Source organism: Durotheca rogersii (genome assembly GCF_024521655.1).
Source record: "Durotheca rogersii strain YMJ 92031201 chromosome Unknown GGS23scaffold_4, whole genome shotgun sequence".
Classification (NCBI taxonomy): Eukaryota; Fungi; Ascomycota; class Sordariomycetes; order Xylariales; family Xylariaceae; genus Durotheca; species Durotheca rogersii.
Genome location: NW_026251235.1, coordinates 2,412,850 through 2,439,250, shown reverse-complemented (window position 1 = coordinate 2,439,250; position 26,401 = coordinate 2,412,850). Strand labels below are relative to the sequence as shown.

At 58.3% G+C, this 26,401-nt stretch overlaps 8 protein-coding genes across 8 annotated transcripts; 5 read left to right on the top strand and 3 right to left on the bottom strand.

The window, feature by feature from the left end:
- Nucleotides 1-211: 211 nt before the first annotated feature.
- Nucleotides 212-717, top strand: GGS23DRAFT_617360 (uncharacterized protein; the record flags this gene model as incomplete). The annotated part of the gene is made up of 2 exons (XM_051520862.1): nucleotides 212-467; nucleotides 577-717. The coding sequence occupies exons 1-2, from the start codon at nucleotides 297-299 to the stop codon at nucleotides 715-717; spliced, it is 312 nt and encodes a 103-aa protein (XP_051375007.1). The 5' UTR covers nucleotides 212-296.
- Nucleotides 718-2,755: 2,038 nt separating this feature from the next.
- Nucleotides 2,756-4,126, top strand: GGS23DRAFT_379931 (Mss4-like protein). Its single transcript, XM_051513425.1, has 2 exons — nucleotides 2,756-3,098; nucleotides 3,245-4,126. Exons 1-2 carry the CDS (start codon nucleotides 3,033-3,035, stop codon nucleotides 3,587-3,589), a joined length of 411 nt encoding a protein of 136 aa, XP_051375006.1. The 5' UTR covers nucleotides 2,756-3,032; the 3' UTR covers nucleotides 3,590-4,126.
- Nucleotides 4,127-6,328: 2,202 nt separating this feature from the next.
- On the top strand, nucleotides 6,329-8,930 carry GGS23DRAFT_556422 (carbohydrate-binding module family 43 protein). Its single transcript, XM_051515656.1, has 3 exons — nucleotides 6,329-6,470; nucleotides 6,701-6,914; nucleotides 7,050-8,930. Exons 2-3 carry the CDS (start codon nucleotides 6,775-6,777, stop codon nucleotides 8,560-8,562), a joined length of 1,653 nt encoding a protein of 550 aa, XP_051375005.1. The 5' UTR covers nucleotides 6,329-6,470; nucleotides 6,701-6,774; the 3' UTR covers nucleotides 8,563-8,930.
- GGS23DRAFT_594425 (ankyrin repeat-containing domain protein) lies at nucleotides 8,606-9,682 on the top strand (the record flags this gene model as incomplete). The annotated part of the gene is made up of 2 exons (XM_051518160.1): nucleotides 8,606-8,658; nucleotides 9,109-9,682. The coding sequence occupies 2 exons, from the start codon at nucleotides 8,606-8,608 to the stop codon at nucleotides 9,680-9,682; spliced, it is 627 nt and encodes a 208-aa protein (XP_051375004.1).
- A 1,408-nt stretch (nucleotides 9,683-11,090) lies between these two features.
- GGS23DRAFT_617358 (DUF455 domain protein) lies at nucleotides 11,091-12,693 on the top strand (the record flags this gene model as incomplete). Its single annotated transcript, XM_051520861.1, has 1 exon — nucleotides 11,091-12,693. The coding sequence occupies exon 1, from the start codon at nucleotides 11,488-11,490 to the stop codon at nucleotides 12,691-12,693; it is 1,206 nt and encodes a 401-aa protein (XP_051375003.1). The 5' UTR covers nucleotides 11,091-11,487.
- A 1,009-nt stretch (nucleotides 12,694-13,702) lies between these two features.
- On the bottom strand, nucleotides 13,703-14,842 carry GGS23DRAFT_603612 (ubiquitin-conjugating enzyme/RWD-like protein; the record flags this gene model as incomplete). Its single annotated transcript, XM_051519492.1, has 6 exons — nucleotides 13,703-13,833; nucleotides 13,941-14,122; nucleotides 14,213-14,327; nucleotides 14,383-14,415; nucleotides 14,548-14,601; nucleotides 14,806-14,842. The coding sequence occupies 6 exons, from the start codon at nucleotides 14,840-14,842 to the stop codon at nucleotides 13,703-13,705; spliced, it is 552 nt and encodes a 183-aa protein (XP_051375002.1).
- Nucleotides 14,843-17,709: 2,867 nt separating this feature from the next.
- GGS23DRAFT_379575 (glycoside hydrolase family 94 protein) lies at nucleotides 17,710-20,720 on the bottom strand. Its single transcript, XM_051513423.1, has one exon. It carries the CDS (start codon nucleotides 20,164-20,166, stop codon nucleotides 17,806-17,808), a length of 2,361 nt encoding a protein of 786 aa, XP_051375001.1. The 5' UTR covers nucleotides 20,167-20,720; the 3' UTR covers nucleotides 17,710-17,805.
- A 2,412-nt stretch (nucleotides 20,721-23,132) lies between these two features.
- Nucleotides 23,133-25,129, bottom strand: GGS23DRAFT_379877 (glycoside hydrolase family 7 protein). The gene is made up of 3 exons (XM_051513424.1): nucleotides 24,618-25,129; nucleotides 24,168-24,496; nucleotides 23,133-24,073 (listed from the first exon to the last, which is right to left on the bottom strand). The coding sequence occupies exons 1-3, from the start codon at nucleotides 24,886-24,888 to the stop codon at nucleotides 23,405-23,407; spliced, it is 1,269 nt and encodes a 422-aa protein (XP_051375000.1). The 5' UTR covers nucleotides 24,889-25,129; the 3' UTR covers nucleotides 23,133-23,404.
- Between the last annotated feature and the right edge of the window lie 1,272 nt (nucleotides 25,130-26,401).

The window sequence follows — 26,401 nt, the reverse complement described above, 5'->3', positions numbered from 1 at the left end:
CGTCGAATGAATGGTTTCGACATAAATAAGCCGTTTCGGGATGCACCCTCGTATCTATACTATCCGCTGTCTACACCTGTTCTTCTATCTAGGATATATCAGCTTTTTTTTTTTTCAGTATACCCAGACATGTCTACCCGTTCTGTCTATCTCGCCAAGTACCGTGCAAGCACGTCCCAACGTGCCCACTTTGCTTTTTTATCCCTGACGGAAAATGCAATCGGAATACCGTCAGTGAGGACTATAAGTGGTACCTGACCTCGGGGACCGTGCTCCAAGTGGTCGGAGAGCCGGTAATGGCAGGCTACGTACTCGAGATCAAGAGAAACTACGAATGCAGCACCGATAAGGACTTGAAAGCATTGGTTCTTGGAGACGTCGACGCTGCAAACGTTCATGAGTCGACGTCAGACGCGAGCGTCGAGGATTACACCCCGAGGAGTGTTCTTGAGCGCCATATTGCGACGGTTCCCCCGCCTCCAAGAGGACAAGACATCCGGGGCGCCTATTGATGGGGTACGTAACTTGTTTCAGAGAGAAGAACTTGTTTGAGCAAAGTGGCTGATAATACTCTAGGTCAACACCAAGCGATGTCAGGAATGGACAATGGAGGTCTTGGCCCATCTTGTCAAGGAAAACCTGATTCACGAAGATGCTGTAAACATTGTCCAGGCAGAGAGAGACCCGCCAACCCACGGAATCTTTGGTTATAGGTAACCAACATGCATGGCAACACGAGACTATTCAATGGCCGAGCGGCGGGAATAAGAGAAGGGGGAAGAGAAGGACAGGATATGTGCACATATAAGGAGATTTTAGAAGAGAAATTGAATTAGGTATATGCTTCGTCAAACCAACCACACTTGATGTCCGATGCCGCCTACCCGGACCGACGAGAATTCCCGGGTGACACAGAATTCCTTCAAATTTATTTTGAGAGCAACACGGTTCTCCGAATAAGCTTTTATACCGAGAGAGCCATCATAAAATATTATATGATGTGGCATATGCACCTAATTAACTCTCAGGAGCGAGGGGCTTGTTTCCAAATATCAATTATAGCTGATTTCCGGGACTTTCGTTAAATGATTAAAAACTAGGATCTCCGGCCCCAAGGGGGATCTGAGACTGGCTCCTTGGTTGGGGGTTGCTCTCAGAAGACGAGATGTGCAACGAAGGGTGTGGACAGAAGAGACTAAATTGAGCTACTGTCCTCTATCTACGGGAGCCTCGAAAGTCGATCTCTCATCTCTGACTCATTCCAACAGCTGCCATGATGTTCGTGAGACTTGGATGGAGTGACAGGAAGGACCTAGAGGCTGAGTGACTAGGGATGGGAACAAGAGCGGTCACTGGGCTGCTGCTTAGCCAAAAGCCTGATGGATAGCTAGGCCGAAGTTGAGCTAGCGAGCGAAAAGGACGTAAAAGCGGCAACCCGTACCAGTCTTCCCGGTGAGTATAGCACTGGATTGTTATTATAGCAGACACTGACGGCACTTTACACATCCCTGTCTACCTGTTACTCTAGGTACGTGTGCGCCACATTATCGACTCGTCGAGACTCGAGAGGGAAAGGGTACGCCAAGGTGGCCCGACTTAGCTGGGAGGGGAAGACTCTCCCATTTATATAGGTAATAATAGGTGCCCGAACCCCGCCCAGCCCCCCAACGAGCTAGGTATTTTCCCCGCTCGTCCAACCCCTTTCGGAGCGGCTGGCAAATCCGTACGGCCTGAAGATGAGAGTAGATTCGATGCGACGGTGCGGCATCACCATCACCTAGATATAGGTATTGCGTCCACGTAGCTAGCATACCTCTTCTCGACGAGGTTGTCTACCTGTAGGTACCTATGTTAGGCACTTAGAGTAAGCACCTCACCCATTACCTAGCAGGTACTCAGGTACACAACAGCGCTGACGGCGCGTGGCCCGAATTGGTCTCGCGCGCGCCCTTTCGCTGTCCACTTCTCAACTCCCGCTCTTTTCCTGCGACGCCCTACGCAAAGTCGCGCAACGGCAGCCACAACATCACAAGGACCACGCCCCACGCCAACGGTCGTATCGATTTCATCGTTCCTAGTGACACCGCAGATGCCCTCTCTTCTCACCTAAGACTCACCCGCCTCTCTTACCTCACTGACAGCATACGCTACCCACGGTCCCATGGCGGCCACGCAAGGGAGAGAGAGACCGAGAGCGAATCCCTCCGCGTTCTCCGGCTCCCTTGCCTGCCTGTGTGCCGCCGGACCTTGCGGAGGAGCCCTGAAACCCAAGCCGTGTCGAACTCCGCCGCGTCCGCCGGCCCGAGGCATGGTGCTTGCCCGCGTCGGGGGGCGCGAGGAAGCAGGCGGGAGTCGGTGAGGGCGAGTGCGCTGACGCACGGGACGGGGTCGTGCAGAACGCCGAGGGTGCCGCTGCAGACGCGCACTCGGGAATGCGACCCATACTAGCGTCGGCATGCATGGAACGAGGGAGAGGGGGCCAGGGCAGAGAGGCTGGGTCGGAGCAGCTCCGGATGGCATGGGCGCGCGAACGTGGGCAGGGATGACGGGCAGGTCGAGCGTGCTGGGCGGGAAACGCTCGGCGCGATGTCGTGCCCGCTCGCTACCAGCTTCCCCTTTCCACACGGCCGGCTGGGCACGCGGGCAGCGCGTATCCACCCACGCTACCGACTTGACTCGACTGACGTAAACAGCGAACGTTGGAGGGGGGCCGAGGGACGGACAAAGTAATTATAATACCAAAAAGGACAGTGGACCGGTGAAGACCCCTTCTACACCTACTTGGCTGCGTAGGTATATAAAGCCCGGCTGGGACACCTTGATGGCCTGTCTACTCCCTTGTCTACTCTCCTCGTCGCCCATCCTCCACCAAACACCACACACCATCACCACCACCGCCACTACCGGATCAGATAGTCGCATACACAGATAGATCATCACTACGACGCTGTATACCGATTAAGTGCATACTTGCTACTTCTACCTTATACCTACATATAACCTCCGAGTTTACTCGTCCCGACGCCCACACCATGCCTGAAGGCGGATGTCTCTGCGGCAAGATCCGCATCTCGTTCGAAGGGGAACCCGAAGCTAAAGTATGCAGCCCCCCCCTTCCCCCCCTACCACCACCACCTCCTCCCCCTCTCCCCTCATCCACGTCCCCCCCTCCACTCACACATCCACCTCGACGACAACGGAGAGCTGCACCAGCTAACCCCCCCGCGCGCCGGCAACCAACCAGGTCCTCTGCCACTGCGCGGACTGCCGCAAGATCACGGGGTCGGCGTTCAGCACGAACGCGCTGGTTCCGGCGGCGCGGTTCGCGGTCGCGGCGGGCCAGCCGCGGACGCTGGAGCGGCGCGCCGAGTCGGGCAACCCGATCACGTCGCACTTCTGCGGCGACTGCGGCACGACGCTGTGGCGCGAGGGCCCCGGCTACGCCGGCTTCAAGATCGTCAAGACCGGCGTGCTCGACGACCCGGCCGCTACCTTCGACGCCCTGCGCCCCGCCGCCGAGCTCTTCGTCCGCAGCCGCGCCGCCTGGCTGTCGCCCATCCCCGGCGCCGAGCAGAAGGAGACGGCGTGAGGTCGCGCCGAGCGTTGCGCCGGAGGAGGGAAAGAGGGGGTTTAGCTGCTCCCCCAATCCCCCCCCGCTGGGTGTCGCAGTCGGAAATTGGGCTCTGGAACGAGAGGGGCAGAGGCGCCGCTGCGTCGCGCCCGGATGCTGGGAAATAATCATGTACCTACTAGCGGAGCGAGAGCGAGACTGGTCCCACGTCAAGCGGCCTGCCGTCGCTCTCTAGTTATACTCGTGCCAACAACCCGCGGCGACGGGCCCCTGCCACGGCAGCGGCCGCTCGTTCGCCGCGCCAGACATGCAACGCAAACTCTACTCTGCCCCCCTTGCCCCTCCTACGCGCAACCGCGAGCGATGTCGAGAAGTGCCACATGTGAAACCGTAAGGCAGTCGAGTACCGACGGCGACCCGTGTCCTTTGTCCTTTCCGCGCGCCGACTTCGGACGTAGGCCGAGAGCAGTGGCCGCGCTGCTCGACTCAACCCGTTCTCGTGACCAGCAGGCTCTTCCTCTTCTCCTCTTCTTCTTCACGAGGGGGGAAGGGAGGGGCGCGCGCGCGCCGTGAATTACCGACCGACCTACCGTTTTGGGGGGGGGGAGGGAAGCGAGACGTCCGGCCGCGGGCACAGTCTTAGTCCCGGGGCGGCGCTGGGCGGGTCGGAGCGAGGCGATTGGCCGTAGGCGATAGGCGATAAGGCGCCAGGAGGCATTTTTCCTTCTAGACCCGCGTGCCGACGTAGGTGGGTCTGCTACCTAGAGGTTCTCGGCGCGCGGTGGGTCTGGATGAGGGGTTTTCGCAGTATTTCCCGCCGTATATACATGCCTATATACCTACATGCCTTTATACATTATCCCCAGGTAAGGGGGGTATGTGTGTGTGTGGAACATCATCGGGAGTACCGTGTCTGCTCATCCAATTCACCCCCTCGCATTTCAAAGCGGCTCGGCATTTCTTCTTGTGCCTGTGATCGAGAGGGGACGCAAGGTTGCACTAGCCTGTCGATGGCCTGTCTGCCTGCGCTCGTGCAAGGCGGGGGGCTGCACAGATGTGGCCAGACGATGGATATCCGCCAACAAAAGACCCCTTCACAGCCCACAGTGACTCGGATGGTTGCTCCGCCGTAATCTCTCTCCCCAGAATGGGGTTCTTGGAGGTGGACTAATATATGTATGTGTGCACAAGTGTCACTCACGCCGATGAAGAAGCAGATACCTACTTATACATCCCGCGTGGGCATGCATGCCTACGTATCTCTACCCACCACCCACACCAGCCAACGCGTAACACCACGCCGGCGGTATAAGCAATCTAGGGAGCCAGCCATCCGGTCACTGCGACAGTATATATTTAAATATAGGAGAAGCAAGGATAGGACCGGTCGCGCGGCGCGCACAGGTGGAAACAAGCTTTTCTTCCCATGAGACGCCCCCTGAGGCTGTTGATTGTTTCAAATTTTTATGCCAGACTGGGGCGGCGGACGATCCGTCGACGCTTTCTGCTGGGGAGCGAGTCGGAGTTTGATTGCGGCGGGTTACGTTCTACGTGGTAACTCCCGGCACGGCTGGACGTGCTTGGTTCTCGCGCTATCCCGGGCCCAGTTTTCTTCGCTCGACGGCGTAACGCTCTCTCGTCTTCTCGACCAGTCAATTATTAGACGGACGTGTGGTGTAGACGGGCTGATGGTGATCGCAATCTCCGCCGTCCGCCTTCCAGCACCCAGCCGTCGACGGCAGAGCAGAGGTTGTCGGTTGCGGTTGGGAAGCAGGATCTGTTCCGAGACGAATTGAATTGAATACAGATTCCGGGTAGGTATCCATATTAGCCTCGGTAGGCACCTATAGAGTAGTGCTCCGTGCCCTAAACTAAAACGCTAAGCTTTTGCCCACAGGCCATTCTGGGGGACCGACGATTAGCGACATGCCTGTTACTACCCACCTGTACGTGGTGGGTACATCTGGTGGATGCGCTCCACGGGAAACGGATCGTTCGGAACGCGCGTGTGCCAACCAAACGAGACTTGGCACTCGGGTTGCGCTCGACGTAGGTAGGTAATCAATCCTTCTCCTAGCCGGACACCCTCTCTCTCTCTCTCTGTTACCGCGTCCATTATACTCATAGAAAGGGGGCCAGGTCGGGAAAACCATCTTTCCGCCAGTCTAAAGCGCCCGATAGCAGCTGGGTTTCTGTTGGCATTGTCTCGCTTCTCTCGTAGCAGGAGGCGAAGCATGACGCGGCCGGTTGCCGACGACGAGGTGGGCGAAGTGGGTCGGGTGGAGAGCAGCTTTATTGCGTCTCGAACTTGCGCGACGCTACACGAGGACGACAATACGACGAGCCTACCCTAACCCAATCTTTGTTGTTCGCGAGCGGCACGGAGAGGTGGGTAGAGAATCGATTCTCTCGACTGGACTCACGTACCTACGGAGGAGGTATGGAGGTATGTTAGGTGGGTAGATACCTAGGTATGGAGGTGTGTAGGTATATATTGCAGAGGTGTGTACGGATGAACAATGCACGGATGGATGGACGATCTTTCATCTCTCGTATTGAGGAGGAAGCAGGTATGACGACGCAGACAACTAGAGGCACCCACAATATACACATGTCACTACTCGTCCTCCTCCTGCTAGCCCGACCCCCCCCTGCTGCTCAGGTACCACTCCCCCTCCTCCTCCCCGGCTCACCTCTCTCTCACCTGTCGTCCCACCACTCCGCCTCTCCCAGGTCTCACGTTTCCGCATTCCTACTCATGCTTACGCACGCCCGCAAGCCACCCACGAAGCGACACACCCTGTCCTGCCCGGACGGAGGCTCAGCTCACTACCCAATTCGAAACCAAGCTGTTGGCGCCCGCGAGCGGGAGCTGTGATTCGGCTGACGTCTTGGTCTGGTCAGTCTTTGTTTGCTTGGTTGCGTTATTCCGCCCCCCATTCCTTTTCACCCTCCTCGCTCTTCTTCTCCCCGTCCCAAATTCCTCACCATCCCCATCCCCCCCCCCTTATCGCCACCTTCTTCTCTTCTTCCCCTTCCAACCGCTAGCATTGCCAACTTAATCGACACACTCTCGTTTTCATCGTAGTGGTGACGCCCCCGACATTAATTCGAGACGTCCGTGGCCAGAAAGAAGAGCAGAGTTTCGCTGCCCGTTTCGTCCCAGATCCGTTCCCGCTCTCGCTGCGCGTCGGCTACCCGTCATGTGGGCATCATCGGCTCTGCCGCATCTCGCCTTCGGGCTCGCCGCCCTCTCCGGCGCCCGCGGCCAAAGCTACAATGACATTCCCGCTATCGAGGCCTACGGCCAACACTTCTTCTACACCAACAACGGGTCCCAGTTGTAAGTTCGACCCGCCTCATGTCGGGTTGCGTTTATATCGTATAGTTCCGTCCTGCACAATCCGGGCCCCTCGAAACTCTCTCCCCAGCCTTGGCGGACTCGAGCGCTGCTGACCCGCTACCTACTTGTTGCCAGTTACATGAGGGGTGTCGCTTACCAAGAGAACTATAATCCCAACGGGACCGCTAACAACGACCCCAACGTGCAATATACCGATCCCTTGGCCGACGCCTCCAAGTGCCGCCGCGACATTCCCTTCTTGAGACAGATCTTCACGAACGTCATCCGAGTCTACGCCATCGACCCCGCCCGCGACCACGATGACTGCATGGCGGAATTGGCCTCGAATGGCATTTACGTCATTGCCGATCTTGGCCATCCGGGTGTTTCCATCGACAGCAACAACGCGGCTTGGGACGTCGAGCTATACACTCGCTACACTGCTGTCATCGACACCATGAGTAAGTATAACAACGTGATCGGCTTCTTTGCGGGCAACGAAGTCGTGAGCGCCACGAACCAGACCTATGCCGCCGCCTTCGTCAAGGCCGCCGTCCGCGACACCAAGGCCTACATCAGGCAGATGAACTACCGCCAGAGCCTCGGCGTCGGCTATGCGACTGCTGACGTCCCTAGCCGGGACGAGCTGGCGCATTACTTCGCCTGCGAGCCGGAGCAAGGCTCTTCTACGACCATCGACTTTTGGGGATACAATGTCTACTCGTGGTGCGGTGACAGCAACTACGAGGCCTCCTCCTACGGCGAACGCGTCCAATTCTTCAGCGACTATCCCGTTCCCGTCTTCTTTGCCGAGTACGGCTGCATCGAAGGAATCGACGGCGGCCCTACCCACAGGCCTTTCACCGAGGTCGCCGTCCTCTACGGCAACATGACATCCGTCTTCTCCGGCGGTATCGTCTACCAGTACTTCATGTCTGAGAACAATTACGGGCTGGTTGAGGTTGACGGCGACAGCGTCTCGCCGTACCCTGACTTTACGTCTCTGTCGTCGCAGCTAGCCAGGGTCACCCCGTCTCTGACGGTATCGAGCGCCTACACCCCCACCAACAGCCCCCCTGCCTGCCCTACCGTTGGCGGTACCACGTGGGCTGCCGCTCCCTCGCCTCTGCCTCCGGCCGTCAACCCCCGGCTCTGCGCGTGCGAAGTTGCCAGTCTACAGTGCGTAGTCACTTCCGACGACGAAGACTCGTATGCCGACGTCTTCGACTACATTTGCGGCAGCAACCAAGAATTCTGCGCCGGCATCGACCACAACTCCACCCGGGGTGAGTACGGCGCGCTCGGCGGCTGCAATCCCAAGGACCAGCTTGCTTGGGTAGCCAATCAATATTACTTGGGCAACAACGGCGACGCTAGCGCCTGCGACTTCAACGGTTTGGCCCAGACGCAGAGCCCAACCACGTCGGAAGGCTGCGAGGCCCTGATCTCGGCAGCCGGCACCAACGGCCAGGGGACGGTGCCTAGCCCGACAGGACGGCAGGGTACTGAATCAGCAGGCGGTGCATCGAGCTCGTCGGAAGGTAGGGGAAGCGTAACAACGCCCGCCTTCTTTAGCTACGGTAAGGCGTTCTTCGTCGCCTACGTCGTCACGGCCCTCGTTTCCGGGGTGGGCATCTTCGTCCTATAAAAGGACGGAGCAAACCGCCGGCCACTCAGGACAGGGCCGAAAGATGACGAACCTGTACGTGTACGAGGAACAGAACGCGAGGATTGAGAATCTGGGGTTAGTTTTTATTCGATGGAAAATTACCTATCACATCCGAGGTAGACGATATGCTACCCCTTGGCGGGTCAATATGTAATAGCGGAGACGCAACGATTCAGAACGACAACTAGATTAGAGGCCATGCGGAGGGAGTCCTGCGTTGATCATGGCAGGGTATCGGAGCCTATTACTACCTAGTTAACGAGGGGAGCGGAAAAGTTGTGTAGATAGGTATATCTACCTACGTAGTTCCCACCTGGATGTATGTTTATGTGAGCTGTTGTCACGGACCCACACAGAATCTCTCGTAATACCTAGGTAGGTGCAGATTATTCTTGAAATAGCTACCTAAATGCCAGAGTATTTAGGCGCGTCTCACTCCAACATCACCGTACAGCTTTCTCCAGGCGCCACCAGCAGCACCTAGACATGGAGTTCAACGTGCAGCTGCCCACTGACGCCATCGAGCGTCGCCGGCTGCAGAATAGGATTGCACAGCGCAAATTTCGTCGTAAGTTCTACCACCAGAGGTGAGCGCCCATCCTTCTCGCGCTTCACCCCCTCGTCGTCGGGGGACGAGGGCTCGGGGGCGGGGTGGCTGGGGGCGCTGCACATCGCGGTGCGGATGGGGCACGGGGAGGTGGTGGGGCTGGTGCTTCTAGCGGATGCAGACGCGGACGAGCGCGACAGCGACGGGCGCACGCCGCTGACGCACGCGGCGATGGGGGGCCACGCGGCGGTGGCGGCGCAGCTGCTGGGCGCGGGTGCGCGCCGCTCGCTCGCCGACGCCGACGGCCGCTCCGCGCTCCACTGGGCCGCGCTGTGCCGCCGCGAGCCCGTCCTGCGCCTGCTGCTCGAGCGCCCGCCCGCCCCCGGCCCACACGCCCTCGACGCCTACGACCACACCGGCTGGACGCCCCTCCACGTCGCGATACACCAGGGCTTCGCCCCCGGCGCACGCCTCCTCATCCGCTACGGCGCGAGTCCCGCGGCTAAGGCGCATAAGTGTCTGCTTACCCGGCGGATAGGGGGTGGGGAGTAGATGGGGTCGGTGGGCTGGGAGAGCAGAGCGTGTGGATGGGAGGGCAGAGGAGAGTGCGGGTGCGTGAGATATCATGCGGGTGTCCGTGTATCTAAGTAGACAGGCGGAACACAGAGCGAGAAGTAAGCGTAACTACCCCGATCGGCTAGGTAGGATTGTGGGCGAGGTGTGCGCATCTGAGCTGTCACATAGGCGGCGGCTGTGTGACGCCTGTACCATGCAATACCCGGAACAGCTACGCCGTCTTATTTTTGAGCTATCACACCGTATCCGGCGCGCCTCGCCAAGTCATAAACGCCCCGGGGCCCTGCACCCCTCCCTTTCGAGGAACGGGTGGGCTAATAGGGAGCAAGTATAGTAGAGCTGCGAGGTCATCCACGCCTTTCCAGTTCGCCCGGAAGGCCTATCGCCCACGCAGGAGATAGTAGAACGACTGGCATAGAACAAGACAAGCATTCGGAACCCGTCAGGTGGACTTCTCGGTCCGCTGGCATCTGGGGCCGGAGACGGCGGCCAGGGATACTAGGGTGCCGAGGGCTAGGCTACCCGTCCATAAGGAAGGCTCGCTTGATAGACGTTTGATTGCCTGAACTGCACGTAGGCTCGGAAAAGCCGAATCAGTCCTGGTAGTTTCCATCCTAGCGAGGATGCATTGTGTTAACCTACAGCTAGCGTGCCCTCTCCCTCATCAGAACCATTGTCACGGGAGTTCTATGTTTTCAGTTGTCAGCAGAGACAGATGTTAGAATCCGGCTGAGAATAGAGAAGCCTGCCGTAACAAGTGTGAACAATCCAAGCACTAGAGATGTTGTAGAATCTTGAGTTTACGATGGCTAGAAAGGTGAGGAGTTACCGTTCTGACTTTAAAAGTTGTCTCTAAGTGAGACCTTGGTTGTCATACCTACCTCTCGCCGTCCTTAGAAGCGTAACTATGTAGGTAGGTAGATTCAATTATAGGGCACGGCTGTGAATGCGTCTTAAAGAGTTTCCCAGAGTCAAGAACCCGGAAGGCTGGTCGGTAGTGAATAGTTACGCAACCTATGGATAGGACAGGACATATAAATACACTTGTGGGCGCACCAGGGAGGTTACGTATGGCCTTAGAGATAAGCCCCTACTACTATAACCTAGATAGCTTAGATAAACGGCTCGAGCTATAACGTACGAAAAACCCTAAATAGCTATAACTAATACCTTTTTAGAGCTATGTTTCCTGAACTGCTTTTCTATAATACTTAGTCAATTCGCGTAACTATGGAATGAGAGAGTTAGGTACTTACTAGATGGAGATTAATTGACGGTTGATTGGATGGCGGACAGTGCATAATATCTGCCCCCTTTATTCGATTAACGGGACAGCACATGTTGAACACGAATATCCGGTTTATAGGGCTAACGAGGCTTACATCACAATCGCCACAAGCTGCCTTACCACCCGCATCTCAGCCCAGAATTCATTCAATGCTCTATCACGCAGACCAGGCTGTCTGCCGGTTCCATTCTTCTTTTCTTCCACACACGACCTTTCCTAAACCACCGACTTCATTCATATGGTTTAGATGATTACAGGAGCGCGTTTAACTGATTCATCAACCCTGAAGCCTTCTCTGTCACGGTCGCGCACCCGAAATACGTACCTACCTCGATAGCCACCGAGACGAGACGACCCGACGAACCGAACACAGAAACACACGTCGATACACAATACACACCCCCGACATCGAGACCACGGTCCCTTCCTAGCCTACCGCCTAATCCTCCGCCTACACGCTCGTACCCCCAGCCGGCTCGGCACCTAGTCCACGATGCAAGGGTTCAACATGGGGCGGTACGTGCCGCCGGAGGTGGAGGGCACGACGAGCGGGAACAAGCTGCACGGGAAGAAGTTCGGCAGCGGCGGGGGGCAGACGGTGCGGTTCGAGATGCCGTTCGCGGTGTGGTGCGGGGGGTGCGCGCAGCCGACGCTGATCGGGCAGGGGGTGCGGTTCAACGCGGCGAAGCGGCGCGTGGGGCAGCACCACAGCACGCCGGTGTTCGCGTTCCGGATGCGGCACGCGGCGTGCGGGGGCGCGATCGAGATCCGGACGGACCCGGCGCGGACGACGTACGTGGTGGCGGAGGGCGGCACGCGGCGCGACACCGGCGGCGCCGCCGACGAGCCCGCCGCTCTCGTGCCTGACGACGACGACCGCTTCCTCACCCCCGCCGAGCGCGACGCCCGCCGCGCCAGCGCCTTCGCCAAGCTCGAGAAGACCATCGCCGACCGCGCCGCCCTCCAGCGCGCCCGCGTCCGCCTCGCCGACCTCGCCGCCGCCAGCGCCCGCGCCTGGGAGGACCCCTACGAGCGCAACCGCCGCCTGCGCGCCGCCTTCCGCGCCGGCCGCCGCGACCGCGACCGCGACGCCCGCGCCGACGCCGACCTGCGCGACCGCTTCGGCCTCGGCTTCGCCCTGCTGCCCGCCACGCCTGAGGACGCGCGGCGCGCCGCGCTCGTCGACTTCGGCCCCGCCGCGGCCGACGGCGGCGGCGGCGGCGGCGACGACGGGAAGGCCGCCCTGGCGAAGCCCCTGTTCGCCGTGGGCGCCGAGACCAGCCGCGAGGACGTCCGGGGCGCCGCCGAGAGCGGCGGTAGCAGCAGCAGCAGGGGCCACACGAAGGCCGGGGTGGAGGGACGCAGCGAGAGGGCCGCGGGCCCCAGGCCGCCGGCGGGCGCGAGGCGCGGCATGCTCAAGTCCGAGGTCGCCGCGGCGCAGCTGCGCGAGCACCTGGTGTCGGAGATCGTGGGCAACACGCGGGTGGCGCGGGACCCGTTCCTGTCGTCGCTGGACCGCGGCGCGGGCGCGGGCGGGGGCGAGAACGCCGGGCGGATCCCGGGCATCAAGAGGAAGCGGGTGGCGGCCGACGACGACCCCGGATCCCCGGCGCAGGGGCGCGATGGATCCCCCGCCAAGGCGACGAGGGCCGCCCAGCCGGCCGCGCCGGCGGCCCTGGTCGAGTACGACTCGGACTGATAGCGCGCCTACCGTGGGAGGGCCCCACAGCAGCGCGAGACGAGGGGCGCAGGGCATACACACATATGCATACAGACATACACACAAGTGCATACACACATGCAGGCAGACACGGCGGTGTCGATCGGAGCCCGGGAGGAGGAGTTTCTTTCTTAATTTGCTTTCCAATCCATGAGAATTTTCCAAAGAGATACCCGGGGACCGCACGGTTCCCTCACTACTGCTACTACAACTATGAGGTTTCTTTTACGTTGGCCACGACCGTCCGGGATGCGCGCTTGCTCGCTTTCTTGGCGGGCTTGCGGGTGGGATAGGCTTGAGACGGCGGAGACGTGGTGTAGGTACGGACTAGAAGATACAGGGACGTCCGAAACGGCGTCAGGATAAGCGGGAATCGGGCTGGTGGTGTAAGGCTACTCAGCGGCGTGATTGCTTGTTGTGTTTGTCTGAAGGAGAGACTGTCTTGAAACGCGAGGGGCTACCGCCTCGTCTATGTCCCCGTTGGTCTCTTTGGAATGCAGGCAGCGTCAATGTTCGCCTGACGAGGACTTGGGAAAAAGCCGCGGGATCATACCACAACAAGAACGCGCCCACTAGCGTCAAGAAGCTAGGGAAGCTTAGCATTCTAGCGACTACGTGCATTCCCCTCTCTCAGCGGGAAGTATTGAATTTCGTAGAGGAGCGGCAGCACTAGGGGAGCATCATAGAACAAACCGACATCACCATGAGCAACCTCATCGGGTAAAGTCAAGCAATGCTGTGTTGATTTGGTTGGGGCGCTGGTCCCAAAAAGAAGAGCCCAACGGACAACTCAGTGTTGTTTATGCAAAGAAACTCCTCGCAGGGGTAACCGAGAATACCATCCGTTGCCATCGTGAACAAGCAGGAAAGAAGACCCCGTCATACTCCATAGTCTGGTGATGGAAAAGAAAAGGCAAGCATGCAAACGTGCGTGTATCTCATCGGATCGGAGGGAGTGGTAGCTCCAGAGACCGGGATCTAACAATGGTTATACGTCATCCATCTGGCCGGCGGGTTCGTCTTCTCCGAAGCTAGCAACCGAAGACATGTCGTCGTCATCCTCGCTCTCGGCTCCGCCATCGTCTGCTGCATCCTTACTCGCGTACTTTTGGACATACTCTACTCTCTGTGTTAGCTTACCTCCGTTCTCCGGGGCAGGTGGATAAACCTCCTCTTCGGGGAGGAAGGGTCGCGAAAGAAGCGTAGAAATAGGGAAACAGCCATACCCTTTACTTTGGCGTCGTAGCTTTTGGGCTCGCGCATAAGCAATGCGGCTGCTTCACCGTTGAGGGGGTCGGCGGGGTTAGGATATCGCAGGAGTTGCGGGAGGAAAACCTCGAATATGTTGATCATATCAAACATAGGCGACCATGTCTGGTTGATGACGTCTAAACACACGGAGCCCGACCTACGGTTATTTTTTTTAACAAAAAAGTTCCCCATCCGTTGTCGCCTAAGCTCTTAATCTCGACTCGCCGCGGCCATAGGTGGGACTTACAGCTCGTCGATGTTGGGGTGAAAGATACGGTTCACGAAACCGATGCTCGGGGACTTGTAAGGATACTGATCGGGTAGCTCGACGTGGACCTTCCAAATACCGTTTTCGAAAGGAGCTGCATCCAGTTAGATGCGATGGCCCATAAGCGCATTTCACTGTATTATACTGACTTTCCGCGGGGCCCTTGAAACGGACGTAGAATTCTTGCCTAGGCGCAGGTGAGAAGTCGGATGCGGATACCGAATGGGGAAATCGTTAGCAGAGGCCAGGCTTACACTGGGACACTATTGTCAGCGATATGCGCGAGAGGGTGAGGGATAGAGAGGGTCAGGTACTATTGTCGTTGACCAGAGTGACCTCGTAGTCGGACATGAGCCTGCTAGGGTTAGCTAGGGGGCGAAAGGCGGGGTGGAGGAGGCGATTCGCACATCCTGCACCGCGGTTAGCGGAGACACTCTCTGCGGTCAAGGGATGGAAGAAGACGGGGACGAGGGAGCAATGCCAATCGCATACTTCATGACCTAACGGAAAGAAACGCGTCAATCAATAACATATATAATTTTTAGGGTATGATTCGACTCGTCGACAAGGACTCACGTCTGTCTCGATGCGTCTGCGCGGGCTACTCATCTTGCCTGTCGCGTAGGTGTATGACGTAGAACCCGGTAACTTGGGCAACGAAGATGGTTCGCGGGTGCGGGCGGGGTCGCGGGCGCGGGCGCTCAATTCCTTTTAGCCTTTTGCCTCTTTCTTCTCCCCAGGCTTTCTGTCGAAACTGTCAAAACCTAGTCGCCTTTCCCGAGAGCGGCGGAGCCCTTACCAGTCGAATCTAGATTCCGGCGGTGTTCTTTGTTCTCGGAAGGAATGCTTCGTCAGGAAGCCGTGCGTAGGTGGGAGATTCTCGGTGGCACCGGAGGCAACGAGCGGTCGAGTATGGGTTCGGCTGCTTTGGTTATGCCTCGGGGCGTGGGCTCGGTAGGATTAAAACCTAGCGAAGACGGAGGTATCTGGAGAAGATGCAGAGGGGGAGGCGAAGAAGAGGGAAACGATGCTGCTCAGCACCCAGTCACTGCGTTTCCTGCGCCTCCTGCAAGGTTCTCCAAGATTACTCCAGTGTGCTTTGCTTACTTGGCCGAGGGGGGAGAGGACGGAGCCGCCGAGTCGACAAAAAAATTGCTGTCGTATTGTGCGTGCGTGTACCAGTGTGAGATAGGAGGCGGGCTGGCAGGTCAACACATATGCAGGTAGGGAGGAGAGTGTGGGTGGGCAGAGGGATGGCTGGGTGACGGGAAAGTCGGCGGGGGGAGAGGGGGGGGTAGCAGTCAGTGTCTACTACCTAGTTGGCGTCAGGGACGGCGGGGATACGCAAAGGCGGAACGTATGTTGGCTGAGTGAAGGTAGGCGTGCCTTTTCTCGACCTCTGGTAGCGATGGTGATGTGTATTAACGAGGCTGGGAACTCTGGATCGAAGGACAAGAGGGAAGAAGTTGAGGTTGGTGAGTAGGTAGTTAAAGCGAAAGGACCCAAGCAGGCAAATCGAGCGACGGGGGTGGATTAGTCACGCCGATGGATACCGGAAGGCGTGACGGCCCTCTCGGGTTCGATGCTTCGTCCGGACTTTCCCAGTCGTGTCATGTCATGGACAAGCCGCATACAATGGACGAATGGATCGATGGATGGCGAGTCACCGCCTGAGCGTAGGTACCTAGGGTACATCCCCAGGTGGACGGGGCCGAAACCGCATCGCCCGATACGAGGAGCGATCTGAGATGGGCCGCTGCTAGTAGGCCACCTGTACTCGGGGGTTCACGTTAGGTAAGTGCATGCCTACCTTAGTAGGTACTATAGGTACCTATGGTGCCCTAAATTATAGCGGCTCGATTCCTAACAGCGCTACTGGGTAGGTAGTCTTCGCTATTTACCTAGCTCATCTGCGGGGTGTGGTCAAGTACCTAGGTACCTAGCCTACCCAAGTCCATAAACCCAAGGCTGGGCACCTGCGATCCCTCATTGCCCCGATCAGTCAAACGCCACCAACCCCCTCCCAATCTACTTACTGACCTTTGCCGTCCCTTTTATCCTAGGTTGCACTCTGCCCACCCGGCTCTTTTTCTTCGAGTGTTCCAGGCGAGCTATCCCCAGTCTTCGCGCCTTACAAACAGGGGTAACAAGTAACGAGAATCGCAGTATTTGGGCATCCGTCCCCGTACAGCCCTTCGTCTGGACCTAACTACTTGAACGACCCGATTCGCACTTGAAAGTCCGAATTTCCTCTCCACTGCACCCAACGTGTTCCACTCTAGTCCCGTTAAGCATGACACCTCTGTCTAATCATCGCCCTCGTCATCGCATACCTACGTCGCCTGCCTGGCCCTAAAGCGTCGTTGGGCGAATCTCCACACTACGCTGCCGGGCTCCCTCACCTCACATCTCACTAGGCTCGGACCTCTGGCCTTGGCCCTGTTACCCTCGGGGTGACTTTGGGGGGAGACTCCCCAAGGACTTCGCCTCCATGCCCCGAGCCTCAACTCCAGGGTGCCGGAATTCGAATCTCCCATAATGGCGGTTGTGGACACCTAACTGGCTACAGTCTACCCTCTGTTGCGGGAGTTGGGTACGCTTTGATCGTGACGTGAGCGGCCAATCATCCCGGCTGCGACGAATCCGAGTCCTAGCACGTCTCCGAAGCCCCGATCGTACCTAGTGTGCTCCGATGCCCCCTAAGCGTCTAGGACTGGACCGAGTGGTGGCGCCTTGCCACGAATTTATGCTGTGACCGTTGAGGATGCCCGTCATTACCGTGCCGCGACAGCCATCCGAGCCCAAAGGACTCGAGAAGAGCAGATAAATCATGGGGACAAACCGTTAGCGTGACTCGATTTTTAGCCACGGCATCACGAGGCTGGCTCTCGTCAACTCGTGGGATATCCGATACTCGCAGACCTCTCCAGGCCTCTGGGGCGCTTTATGAGACAAGACACTTAGCACAACGCTGTCTCTCTCGCCGGTGACTCACCATCATACGTTCTCACCATTCCGTCTACTGCATAGACCAAATCTGGGCCCCTCGGCCCAGTGCCTTGGCCCTGGTGGGCATATCCGTCAGCTTTACTCCCCGCCTAGATTTTGGAAAATGTGTTATGTCGTCTGTATCTCATCGTGGGGATAAGTGACAGGAATAGAGGCGAAACTGCTCAGGGAAGTCTTGGCAGGCCTGGAAACGGAACATTGCCAAACCCCGATGCCGATATATTCCGACGGTATGAATGTGAGCGTGCACGAAGTCTCTTGGGCGTTTGCTATTTTCCATTTGGGTCCCTTGAGCCAAAGATATAGGGTGGAACAGGGATTCTCGATGTGAGTACTCTTGCGGTCGAACCTTTCCGGCAGAATGCCGGTCATAATCTCTCTCCAGGAGAGCCTCGATTGAAAACCAAACAGGTATTTAACGAAAGTATCTAACTAGCTATGACGCGCATTATTTCAATGTGGCCCAGGATCCTTTTGTTCTAAACCCAGCCCAAAATTCGATTGTGGACCACCTATTTTCGACAGCTTCGAAGCAGACAAACGAGCCCCCAGGACGGAAATGGCTATGATTTGGGCACTGATACAGACAGTTCATATGTCACGCCTGGTCGAATATTCGTAACGCGTCTCCCTGGCAGGACCCGGCCCTCATGCGTCACCGTCACCTCTTTCGTCTCTGCGCTGCGGCGGACCTCTACCACGAATGTAGCGCCGCGGAATTCGCGCCTCACCTTGATCCCGTCCCAGGACGAGGGCAGCTGCGGCTGGACAACTAGGGCGTCGGAATCACCACGTAGACCGCACAGCCCCTCGATGAAGCAGCGGTATACCCACGAGACAGTACCAGTGTTGAACATTTGACTAGAACGGCCGGCGGTACGCGGGAACCGCTGGTGTGCACCACGGTAGTAGTTGGGTATATACACGGGTAACTGGCCGCGCTGCACGTAATCCTCCTTGGACGGGCCGGGGATCATCTTCCGCAGAGCCTCGTAAGCGCGGTCCGCCTCGCCGATCGAGTACAGGCTGTGTACGTAGAAGGCGGACGCGTGGTTATACACCGAGCCATTTTCCGCCGATCCCGGGTACTTCTGCGTTACGCGGCCCACGTCCTCGCGCATCCCGCTATACGGCGGCGCGAACATGACGACTCCATGCGGCGTGCTCATCTGCGCGTCTACCTCCGGTAGCATCCGCGCGATCTGCTCTGGACCCGCCGCACCGCTCAAGATCGACCACGTCTGCGGGTTCAACCAGATGCGGCCCTCGGAGTCTGTCTTGACACCGAAGATCACGTTGTCGTCCGTGATACCCCTCGCAAACCAGCTCCCGTCCCACAGGTGCGTGTTAGCTGCGTCGTTGACTATCTTGGCACCCGCACGATACTGCGCCGCCAGGTCGGGTTTGCCCTCGTGTTCGCAGACATGCGCCCAGAGCTTCAATGCGTATCCTGTGGCCACGGTCTGCCAGCCCGATACGCCCTTCCCCTTATAGCCCACCATGTTCAAAGGATCGCACCAGTCGCCCTGCGCTATGTAACTCAGACCGCGTTCGTCCCGGGCCGAGAGCAACCAGTCCATCGCACGGTTGAAACGCTCAAATACAGTATACGAATCGCCGTGCTTCCCGCGTACTTGTTCCTGGAGTAAGCCGTAGTCGTTGGTCTCGGAGAGGTACGCCTCGAGGGTGATGGGGAGCCAGATGCAATGATCGGTATGCGGGATCTGGTTGATATATTTTAGCTCCGCCCCCTCCGCCAGCAGGATCCCGTCCGGCATCGCCCCGTCCTTCTCCTGCTGGGAAATCGCCGTAAGCAGGGCCTTGCGCGTAACATCTGGCTTGATATACGACATACCCATGTTGTCTTGCAGGTAGTTGCGTGTCTGGGGATCGGTGGTGAGGCGGTTTACATCGCCGTGGTAGTAGCACTGGCGGGGCAGCCAATTGTTGACGAAATTGTCCACATCTTTATCCGGCGTCTCGATCCGCAGGCACCCCCTCCCCTCCGCGACATACTCGGCGTATTCTCGTGCCGTTCGCGCGAAGCCTTCTTTGCTGAGGTACTTGCTGCGGACGGCCCGGATCTCGGCGTCGTCAAAAGCCGGCCCAAAGAGGAAGCGATACTCGCGTTGCTCATTCGCCTTGAGCTCCTCGCGATACTGCACGGCGGCGACGGGTGTTTCGTATCTGGCGTCACCGCGACTGAGTTCCCACTGGGCTATCGCCGAGGGGGCATGAAGACCACCCTCGCCTTCGAATGCCTCCTGCATGGCCTCCCACGATACAGGCGGTGTTTCGCACAGGAAATACGACTTGTCTTTGAGGAGCTTGTTCTTGAAATAGTCCGCCGCTTTCTGGTAAGGAGTAATGCTGCTGGCCACCACGCCGCTTAGATCTTCTCGCCATTCGGCTTCTTGGTTCATCCACGACATGTAACCGAAGGGGAAATACGGATATATGCCAATCTTCCGCTGACGCGTGGTTAGGTTGGCCACCTTGACGGACCAAAGCTCGACAACGTCATGCTTCGGGAGCGTTACGCTCATCTCGACACGGATACCGAGGTGCTCGACGGTCCAGGAGATATCGCTCTTGCCAACGGAGAAAACGAACTTATCGAGCGCGGTCTGCACCGGCTCGTACGGCGCCGAGAAGACCTGACCCGTCTCTTCGTCCTTGACGTAGACGAAGCGGCCTGGGTGGTGTGCGTAGTAGCCTTGCTCGGGCTGAATGAAGGTCTTGGCCTCGAGGTTGGGTGCATGCGCGTACTTGGACGGCTCTGGTTGCATGAACTGCGCCGTCGCGTACCCGCGGCAGGTGATCTGGACCATCATCTTCTGGTTCCATAAGAAGCCGCCGGCCTTCGGCAGAGCCGTCGGAGTGAGCAACTCATAGCGGGTACCATCCTCGGTGGAGCGTAACATGGTGTTCTTCCCAGCTGTATGGGTTCGGTAGGCTGTGTTGAGTTTTCAGCCGCAAAATGTGCTTGCTCATCCCGGTTCAATTAGGACATCAGCGGTATCGCCCTGCCCTCTGGGGAATTCGGGGCACGTCACTTTATAAAGGGGGCGGACGCCGTGGTCGCCCATTCCTAGGGCACCGTGACGACGGCAGGACGGAGCTTGGCGGCTGACCAGTCGCGCCGGGAGAATATGCGGGTAAAATAAATTGACCGCTAAAGGACGTCGACAGCAATCCAAGGCGAGAAGGTGAGCCAATGCCCTGTACGCCATTTCAATCAGGAGATCCACCAGGGCATCCCAGAAGTGGACGTGGAGGATTCGCGAACAAGACCGTCCCGTGACCGCAGATCGAGTTATTATACCTGGCCTCCCGCAGCTGTTCTTATGCGAAGTATTCCCGACGGTCTTGGGTGTACGGTTGGGCTATACGAGCTCCAACTGTCAACTCGCATCGCGGCCCGTGGGGTCTGCACCCTCCTCGTGCCGTCGACTTACTAAAGATCGGAGTTAGGCGTGGAATCGGGTGCGGAGTTGGGTATCAGCAAGGCAAGTTCGTGGGGGAGAACATCTCCGTTAGGGAGCTAGGCACGACGAGCCCAGAACCTAGCCAGAACAAGACTGGTAGACCCATGTTAGGTTGTGGGATATTCCCGCGATAGGAGCTGGAGAGACGGGGTTATTGGTTGTTATGCGTAAGTCTTACTAACTCGTTGCCGGCGCTGCCGCGGGAGTGCAGTACGGCATCAAAAACACTCCTAATTCGGCGTCAGAGGTGGCGCAAAACCCACGGGGCTTCAAAATTGCGCCAATTTTTCCGCTTGGCGAAGGAGGGCAGAAAAAGAAAGAAAGAAAGAAAAGAAAGAGAAAAGGAGCGAGTAGCTCGCCCCCTTTCCGTTACGTTGGAGGTGAGTTCTCCGGCTCGTGGCCCGAAGTCCGCGATCAGACGGAATGGATCTGCGCAGACCAGCCAGCCCGGCGATCGTTTCCGGAGCCGACTCGGTTATGCGCATTGCGACAATCAAACGGTGCTCGACCGGAGTCTTTATATTGCGAGTGAAGCCACGAATGAGATGTGCCGCCGCTGGTCTGCCTTCATCAGCCGGCACTGTATTTGCTAGCAGGGTATCGGATATGGCAAATTACTGGTCATTTTTCCTCATTCTATGCTGCAGCTTATTGCGCCCTCGATCAATTTTTTTTTTTCGAACCGGTCCTGGTCGCTCAAACGGTTCTGCGCATCCCCATGTCCTCCTAGCTGCCTCCCACCATCAGGCCTGACGCGTTGCCGCCTCGGGTCGGCAGTGCCTAAATCTCCCTTCGAGACAGGCAGCAATGGGGTCAATAAAGGCTCTCGCCAGTCTGCCGGCCGTCCTCCCCTCTATCTCGGTTGCCCGAATGTTCGTTGTACTACCCAAGCCCAGCAAGAAGACCCGACACAGCTCGGCAGTTTGTCCCAAAGGAAATGAATGGACCATTCCACCGCGCCTCCGATCCTGTCCACCTCTCAACCCCTCGGCTTCAGACCCAGTGTCAAATGGAATATATGGACCACGGCCTCGGTGGGTGGTAGCGTGGCTCAACGGAGCCTGAAATAACCCTCCATTGCGCTTCTGCGTCGATGCATCACGGCTCTCTCTGCTCGGGCGTGCGGCCAGAGGCTATGCATGAGGATCATGTTCTCTCCGCCAGTAGGTGATCGCACCACGCTGGCTCCTCTGACGTCGGACTGGAGTCGATGCACGTAAGTTGTTGCTCCAATCGACAATCGGCCTGACAACCAGCACGAACCTTTGTTCAGCGCTCCCATTAATGCTGGTGAGTTCCCACAGGTCTCCCTCGGATGTTCTCATGCTTGCCACTGTTGATAAACTGGACAAACCGCATCGTTAAGCTTGGCGTGTACCTCACGGCACATCGCTTCGAGATGAAGTATTCTTCCTGCATGGTGCGTGTTGTTGGGGACGACGAGACTTTGTCGCTGGGTGTGAGGGTTCTGGTGCAGTGCAGGTTTGGAAGGATATCCGTGAGGGAAAGACGACTCGCATTGCGTTTATATATCTGCTCGCCTCCCTTCAACGCTGACTTCCGCTGCTGCGACACCACACCAGCTCAGCCCTCATCCAGATCGGACCCACCGGATCAGCTGCGGCACGAGGCATTGCTACAATCCGAATGCCAACATCCGTCTCCGGAAGGACGCGACCCAACGGGAAAACCGAGAAGCCCCTAAGAATAGACACAGCCGTCATCGCGGACGTCGTTTTAGGGAAACTCAGACGACTCGTCGTACGTGTATTGGTGCCGTTAGTGTACGGCTTATGTCAGGCCCAAGAGTCGGTGAGCGGGTCGGGTTCGCGACGAGAGAGTCTGCCCGGCTCAGCCTCACTAGACTGACTGTGGCATGGCAGACATACCGCCTATCCTGCCTAGGCGCTGTGAGCAGGATGCTATATACTTGCGGTCAGCTTACCAGGCATCACCCCTGCGGGTGTAGCCGGTAGCCAGCCTTGCGACCGGTTCGGGACGCCCCCAAGTAGCCTGCGTACCAGATGAGGGACCCCTGCCGTCCGGAACGCAATTGGGGATATCCAATAGGTACAGCACGACGGCCTGCCGCCAGCTTATATCGTCGCATGGCTTGATATATCCGACCATCCTCCCCAAACAAGTTCACGACCTGCAGGGTCACACTAGCTAGGTTCTCGAGTACGAATGCTTACGTGCAGCCTCACCCTACCAGGCGTACCTTTCTACGTCGACTGCCTAAATGGCTAGAGCAGCGTGGGATACAGAACTCCCGTGGTATGACTCTCGTCTCTTTGAGAGATATACGGATGCACGTAGACGTACCTACGCATGAGCTACACCTAGGTAGTCCCGTGGGGGTCGCCATCTCGTCCTGAACCGAACGGAATCGACCGATCGACATAACCACCCCATCGACGAAGGATCCTAGGGAAATTCCGAACCGGGGCCACATGGGCGCGCACGCTTTGCCACAATGGCGAGGTAACGGTAGGAAAAAGATATGTATATACATCTAGTTATGTGATACGCCGAGGATGATACGAGGACGAAGTCGTCGTCCGCGCACACCCATTACCAGTTTCATCTACTCCTTTTCCCCTCCCTACCGCCTGTCAACCCGCCCTCTTCGCTGGGCAGGCAGGCAGGCAGACAGCTAGGTATGGTACATCTCCTACTGCTGCAGCTCCACCGCCGCGAAGGTCGAGCCGATCTCGCCCCACTTGAGGTTGCTGATCTTGACGACGGGGTCGGGCTCGATCTTGCGGATGTTGGCGGGGCTGCCCTCGGTGGCGTTGCAGGGGCCGGCGCCGTTCGCTGCGCCGTCGAGCCAGGCCATATTTCCGCCTTCGTCCCACCAGATGCTGAGGGCGAGCACCATACCGCGCGTCATGGCGTCGCCCATAACGCCGTGCGCGCCAAGGTCCATGAAGCGCGCGGCGCCCGTGCTGGCGCAGTATTCGTCCGTCGTGTACGCGACGGCGGGGATACCCTCCTTGCGCACAACCTCGGCACGGATGACGCGCTCGTCCTGCACGTAGAGTCGGTGGATCTCTGTCAGCTGGCCCTCGGCGTCGGCGGTGAACTGCGTGACGGTCGTGAAGGGCCGTGTCGTGTCGACGACGAAGTCGGAGCCGCGTCCGTAGTACGACTGCTGCCCGAGCCGATACGGGTTCCACCCGCACCCGCTCTTGTCGCAGACCCCGTTGGATTGGCACTCGGCTCCCGTGCACTGGTACAGCGCCGTCTGGTTGCACGGGTGGGGCGCGATCTGGTTTGCGCGCGAGTTCGCCTCCCAAATGTCCATCTCGTTGCAGCATGCGCCTTTACCATCGACGTTGCCCTGCGGTCCGGGTTAGCGGGGTCGCGCCGCACGAAGAGAGGCTGGGCGAGAGAGGCGACGAGAGGGCTGGGGCAAGTAATTAACCCGGTCTCACCTCGCCGTTAATAAAGGGAGTGACATAGCACTGGGCGTCGCAGTAGCCGGTGCCCCAGGCGGCGCCGCCGGGGTTGAGCGCGCTCTTCCCACCGTCGGCGAGCATCTCGGAGAGGTAGAGGGCGCTATTCATGCCGCAGGGCAGGCGGCTCACGTCGACGTCGAAGGCGATCTCGGCACCCGTGAGCTTGAACATCTCATATTGCTCGCGCGTCTCATCAAGCAGGTAGATGCGCGGCGACACCACGTTGTCGCCCACGATCAGCTGCATGTCGAGCGTCGCGCCGTCCGTCTTCACGCCCACGGAGCCGTAGTCCGTCTGGCCCTCCACTGTGATCAGCTACGCATTAGCTAACGCCGGCCATAAGGATAAGCGTCTGTGGTTCACTCCGCTCCCCGGTTGTCGCGAGGAAAAGGGGGGGAGGGGGAGGGGGTAAGAGAGAAGACGTACTTATGCAGTTCTCGGCGCAGGCCTCCTTAGTCGGGCACGCCGTCTCGTTCGGCTTGCTGCCCCAGTTGCCGCAGCCCTCGTTTGAGCCGACCTGGTGGACCCAGTGCGCGGAGGAGTCGAGGACGAGGTAGTTAGTGGCCTCCTTGCAACCGTCGGCGACGGTGCAGCGGTAGGTTGTCAACTGCGGGTGGACATCGGGCGTGTCCCCGGGCTTCTGCGCAGCGGCAAAGCCCAGCGCGGCAAGGCCGAGGGCGAGCTTGATAGAGGTCATAGTGATGCTTTTTCTCCTACCGTGTTCTCTCGTCGTCAAGTTAAGCTACTTCAGGGGCTGCGAGATGTGATGTGGTGTGGCGACGAGCACGCAACACCCCCCCAAAAACAGATCATCTGGCAGGGGATGTGCGTATATTTATATAGATCGTACAACTATCCACCTGTTCCCTCCTGTTCCCTCTATTCCACCGGCGTGCCCTGGGCGATAGGGCGACGGCAGGCAAAGGAGCAAAGAGCCCTGTCCCTGGCAGAACGTCGGCATAACCCGACGTCTCTAAACCAGACCTCCTCCGCATGCCAAGGAGATCCTCATGCCTATTCGAAAGGGGTGGAGGGTCAAGTGCCGGCTCAGACATGGGGCTCCTGGGGAAGGTGGCCCGGGATGCCGGCGAAGCTAGGCACTACAACGTCGACTTGGACAGTGCTGCACAGCGAAGGAGAGCCTGAATTGGCGTGCATCACGCCTTTCCACGGCTCGCCATGGCTCGTTGTGGTTTCGATGCGACCCTCCCTCGTTCAATAGTGGCGCTACCGAGTCGCATATTAATTGCTACCTTGGTTCCGTCCCCCTCAGGCCCTGGCGTTCCTGCATTGAATACGAGCCTCTCTCTCTACCTCTCTCATCCGAATCCGCCGTCCACATCCCTCTCCCCTCCTCTCCACCGGCCTTTCATGCGGGACGGAGAGGGCATTACGAGACATGACAGCAGTGGCGCGGCAATAATGCCGGCCGGCAGCACGGATATGCACGCTGCCGTTGATTCCTAGTCGACTGCCCGCCGGGCGATAAATATTGGGACGGCAGTATAGCTGCTCTCCCGCTATAGGGCCAACCGGTATCCTTATGGAGCAACTCGGGACCCTCAGGCCAGAGAGGCATCGCACAAGACACCAGGAGCACTGCTCGAGTTGCCCTTAACATCGTAGGATGTTCAAGCCGAGGTTGCTACGGCAGGTGATAGATGCATAAGGTTGCAAGCCGCGAGCTCGCTGGGGAACATCCCCAACCACATGCTCGCCTCGGTCCTCCCCCCTGCCCCTTCTACCGGCGCGCCTAGACCACAGCCTTCGTCCCCATGTATGTATCATATAGCCAGCCACTCCCTGTATTGTACGGGGCGAGCCGGGGACCGCTCTAGCGTTTGTGGGTGCGAGAGACTCGACGATGCGGGGCGGCTCGATTGTCTGCGGAGCGTAAGACGGGGCCCGCGCGGCGACTTCGGGGGGTGCCACACCGTCGAAGTTGGGGTCATCGTCGACCAGGATGCGGCACCGAGCCGGAAGGGGTCCAGCAAGATGGTGAGAATGCCAAGAAGGAGGTTGTCTCTAGTATTCTCTGCGCGCCCGTCTCCGGCACGGCCGTGATAAGAGTCGGTCGGTCGGTCGGTCGGTCGAGGAATGCTACCGCAGCGCGCATCGGAGGCCTGATTCCATAAAGAGATTCAGCATCTCCTCGGAGAAGCAGCGTCTGACGACTTTCTCACAACCAAACAAGAGCCATGAATGTTTTC

What these genes read in the sequence shown, in the direction of transcription:
- GGS23DRAFT_379931 (XM_051513425.1), top strand. Translation starts at nt 3,033, where the DNA reads ATGCCTGAAGGCGGATGTCTCTGCGGCAAGATCCGCATCTCGTTCGAA. An exon ending in AAGGGGAACCCGAAGCTAAA is followed by an intron (nt 3,099 to 3,244) that starts GTATGCAGCCCC and finishes GCAACCAACCAG; the next exon opens with GTCCTCTGCCACTGCGCGGA.
- GGS23DRAFT_379575 (XM_051513423.1), bottom strand. Translation starts at nt 20,166, where the DNA reads ATGTTACGCTCCACCGAGGATGGTACCCGCTATGAGTTGCTCACTCCG.
- GGS23DRAFT_556422 (XM_051515656.1), top strand. Translation starts at nt 6,775, where the DNA reads ATGTGGGCATCATCGGCTCTGCCGCATCTCGCCTTCGGGCTCGCCGCC. An exon ending in ACCAACAACGGGTCCCAGTT is followed by an intron (nt 6,915 to 7,049) that starts GTAAGTTCGACC and finishes ACTTGTTGCCAG; the next exon opens with TTACATGAGGGGTGTCGCTT.
- GGS23DRAFT_379877 (XM_051513424.1), bottom strand. Translation starts at nt 24,888, where the DNA reads ATGACCTCTATCAAGCTCGCCCTCGGCCTTGCCGCGCTGGGCTTTGCC. An exon ending in CTGCGCCGAGAACTGCATAA is followed by an intron (nt 24,497 to 24,617) that starts GTACGTCTTCTC and finishes AGCTGATCACAG; the next exon opens with TGGAGGGCCAGACGGACTAC. An exon ending in CTCCCTTTATTAACGGCGAG is followed by an intron (nt 24,074 to 24,167) that starts GTGAGACCGGGT and finishes CCCGGACCGCAG; the next exon opens with GGCAACGTCGATGGTAAAGG.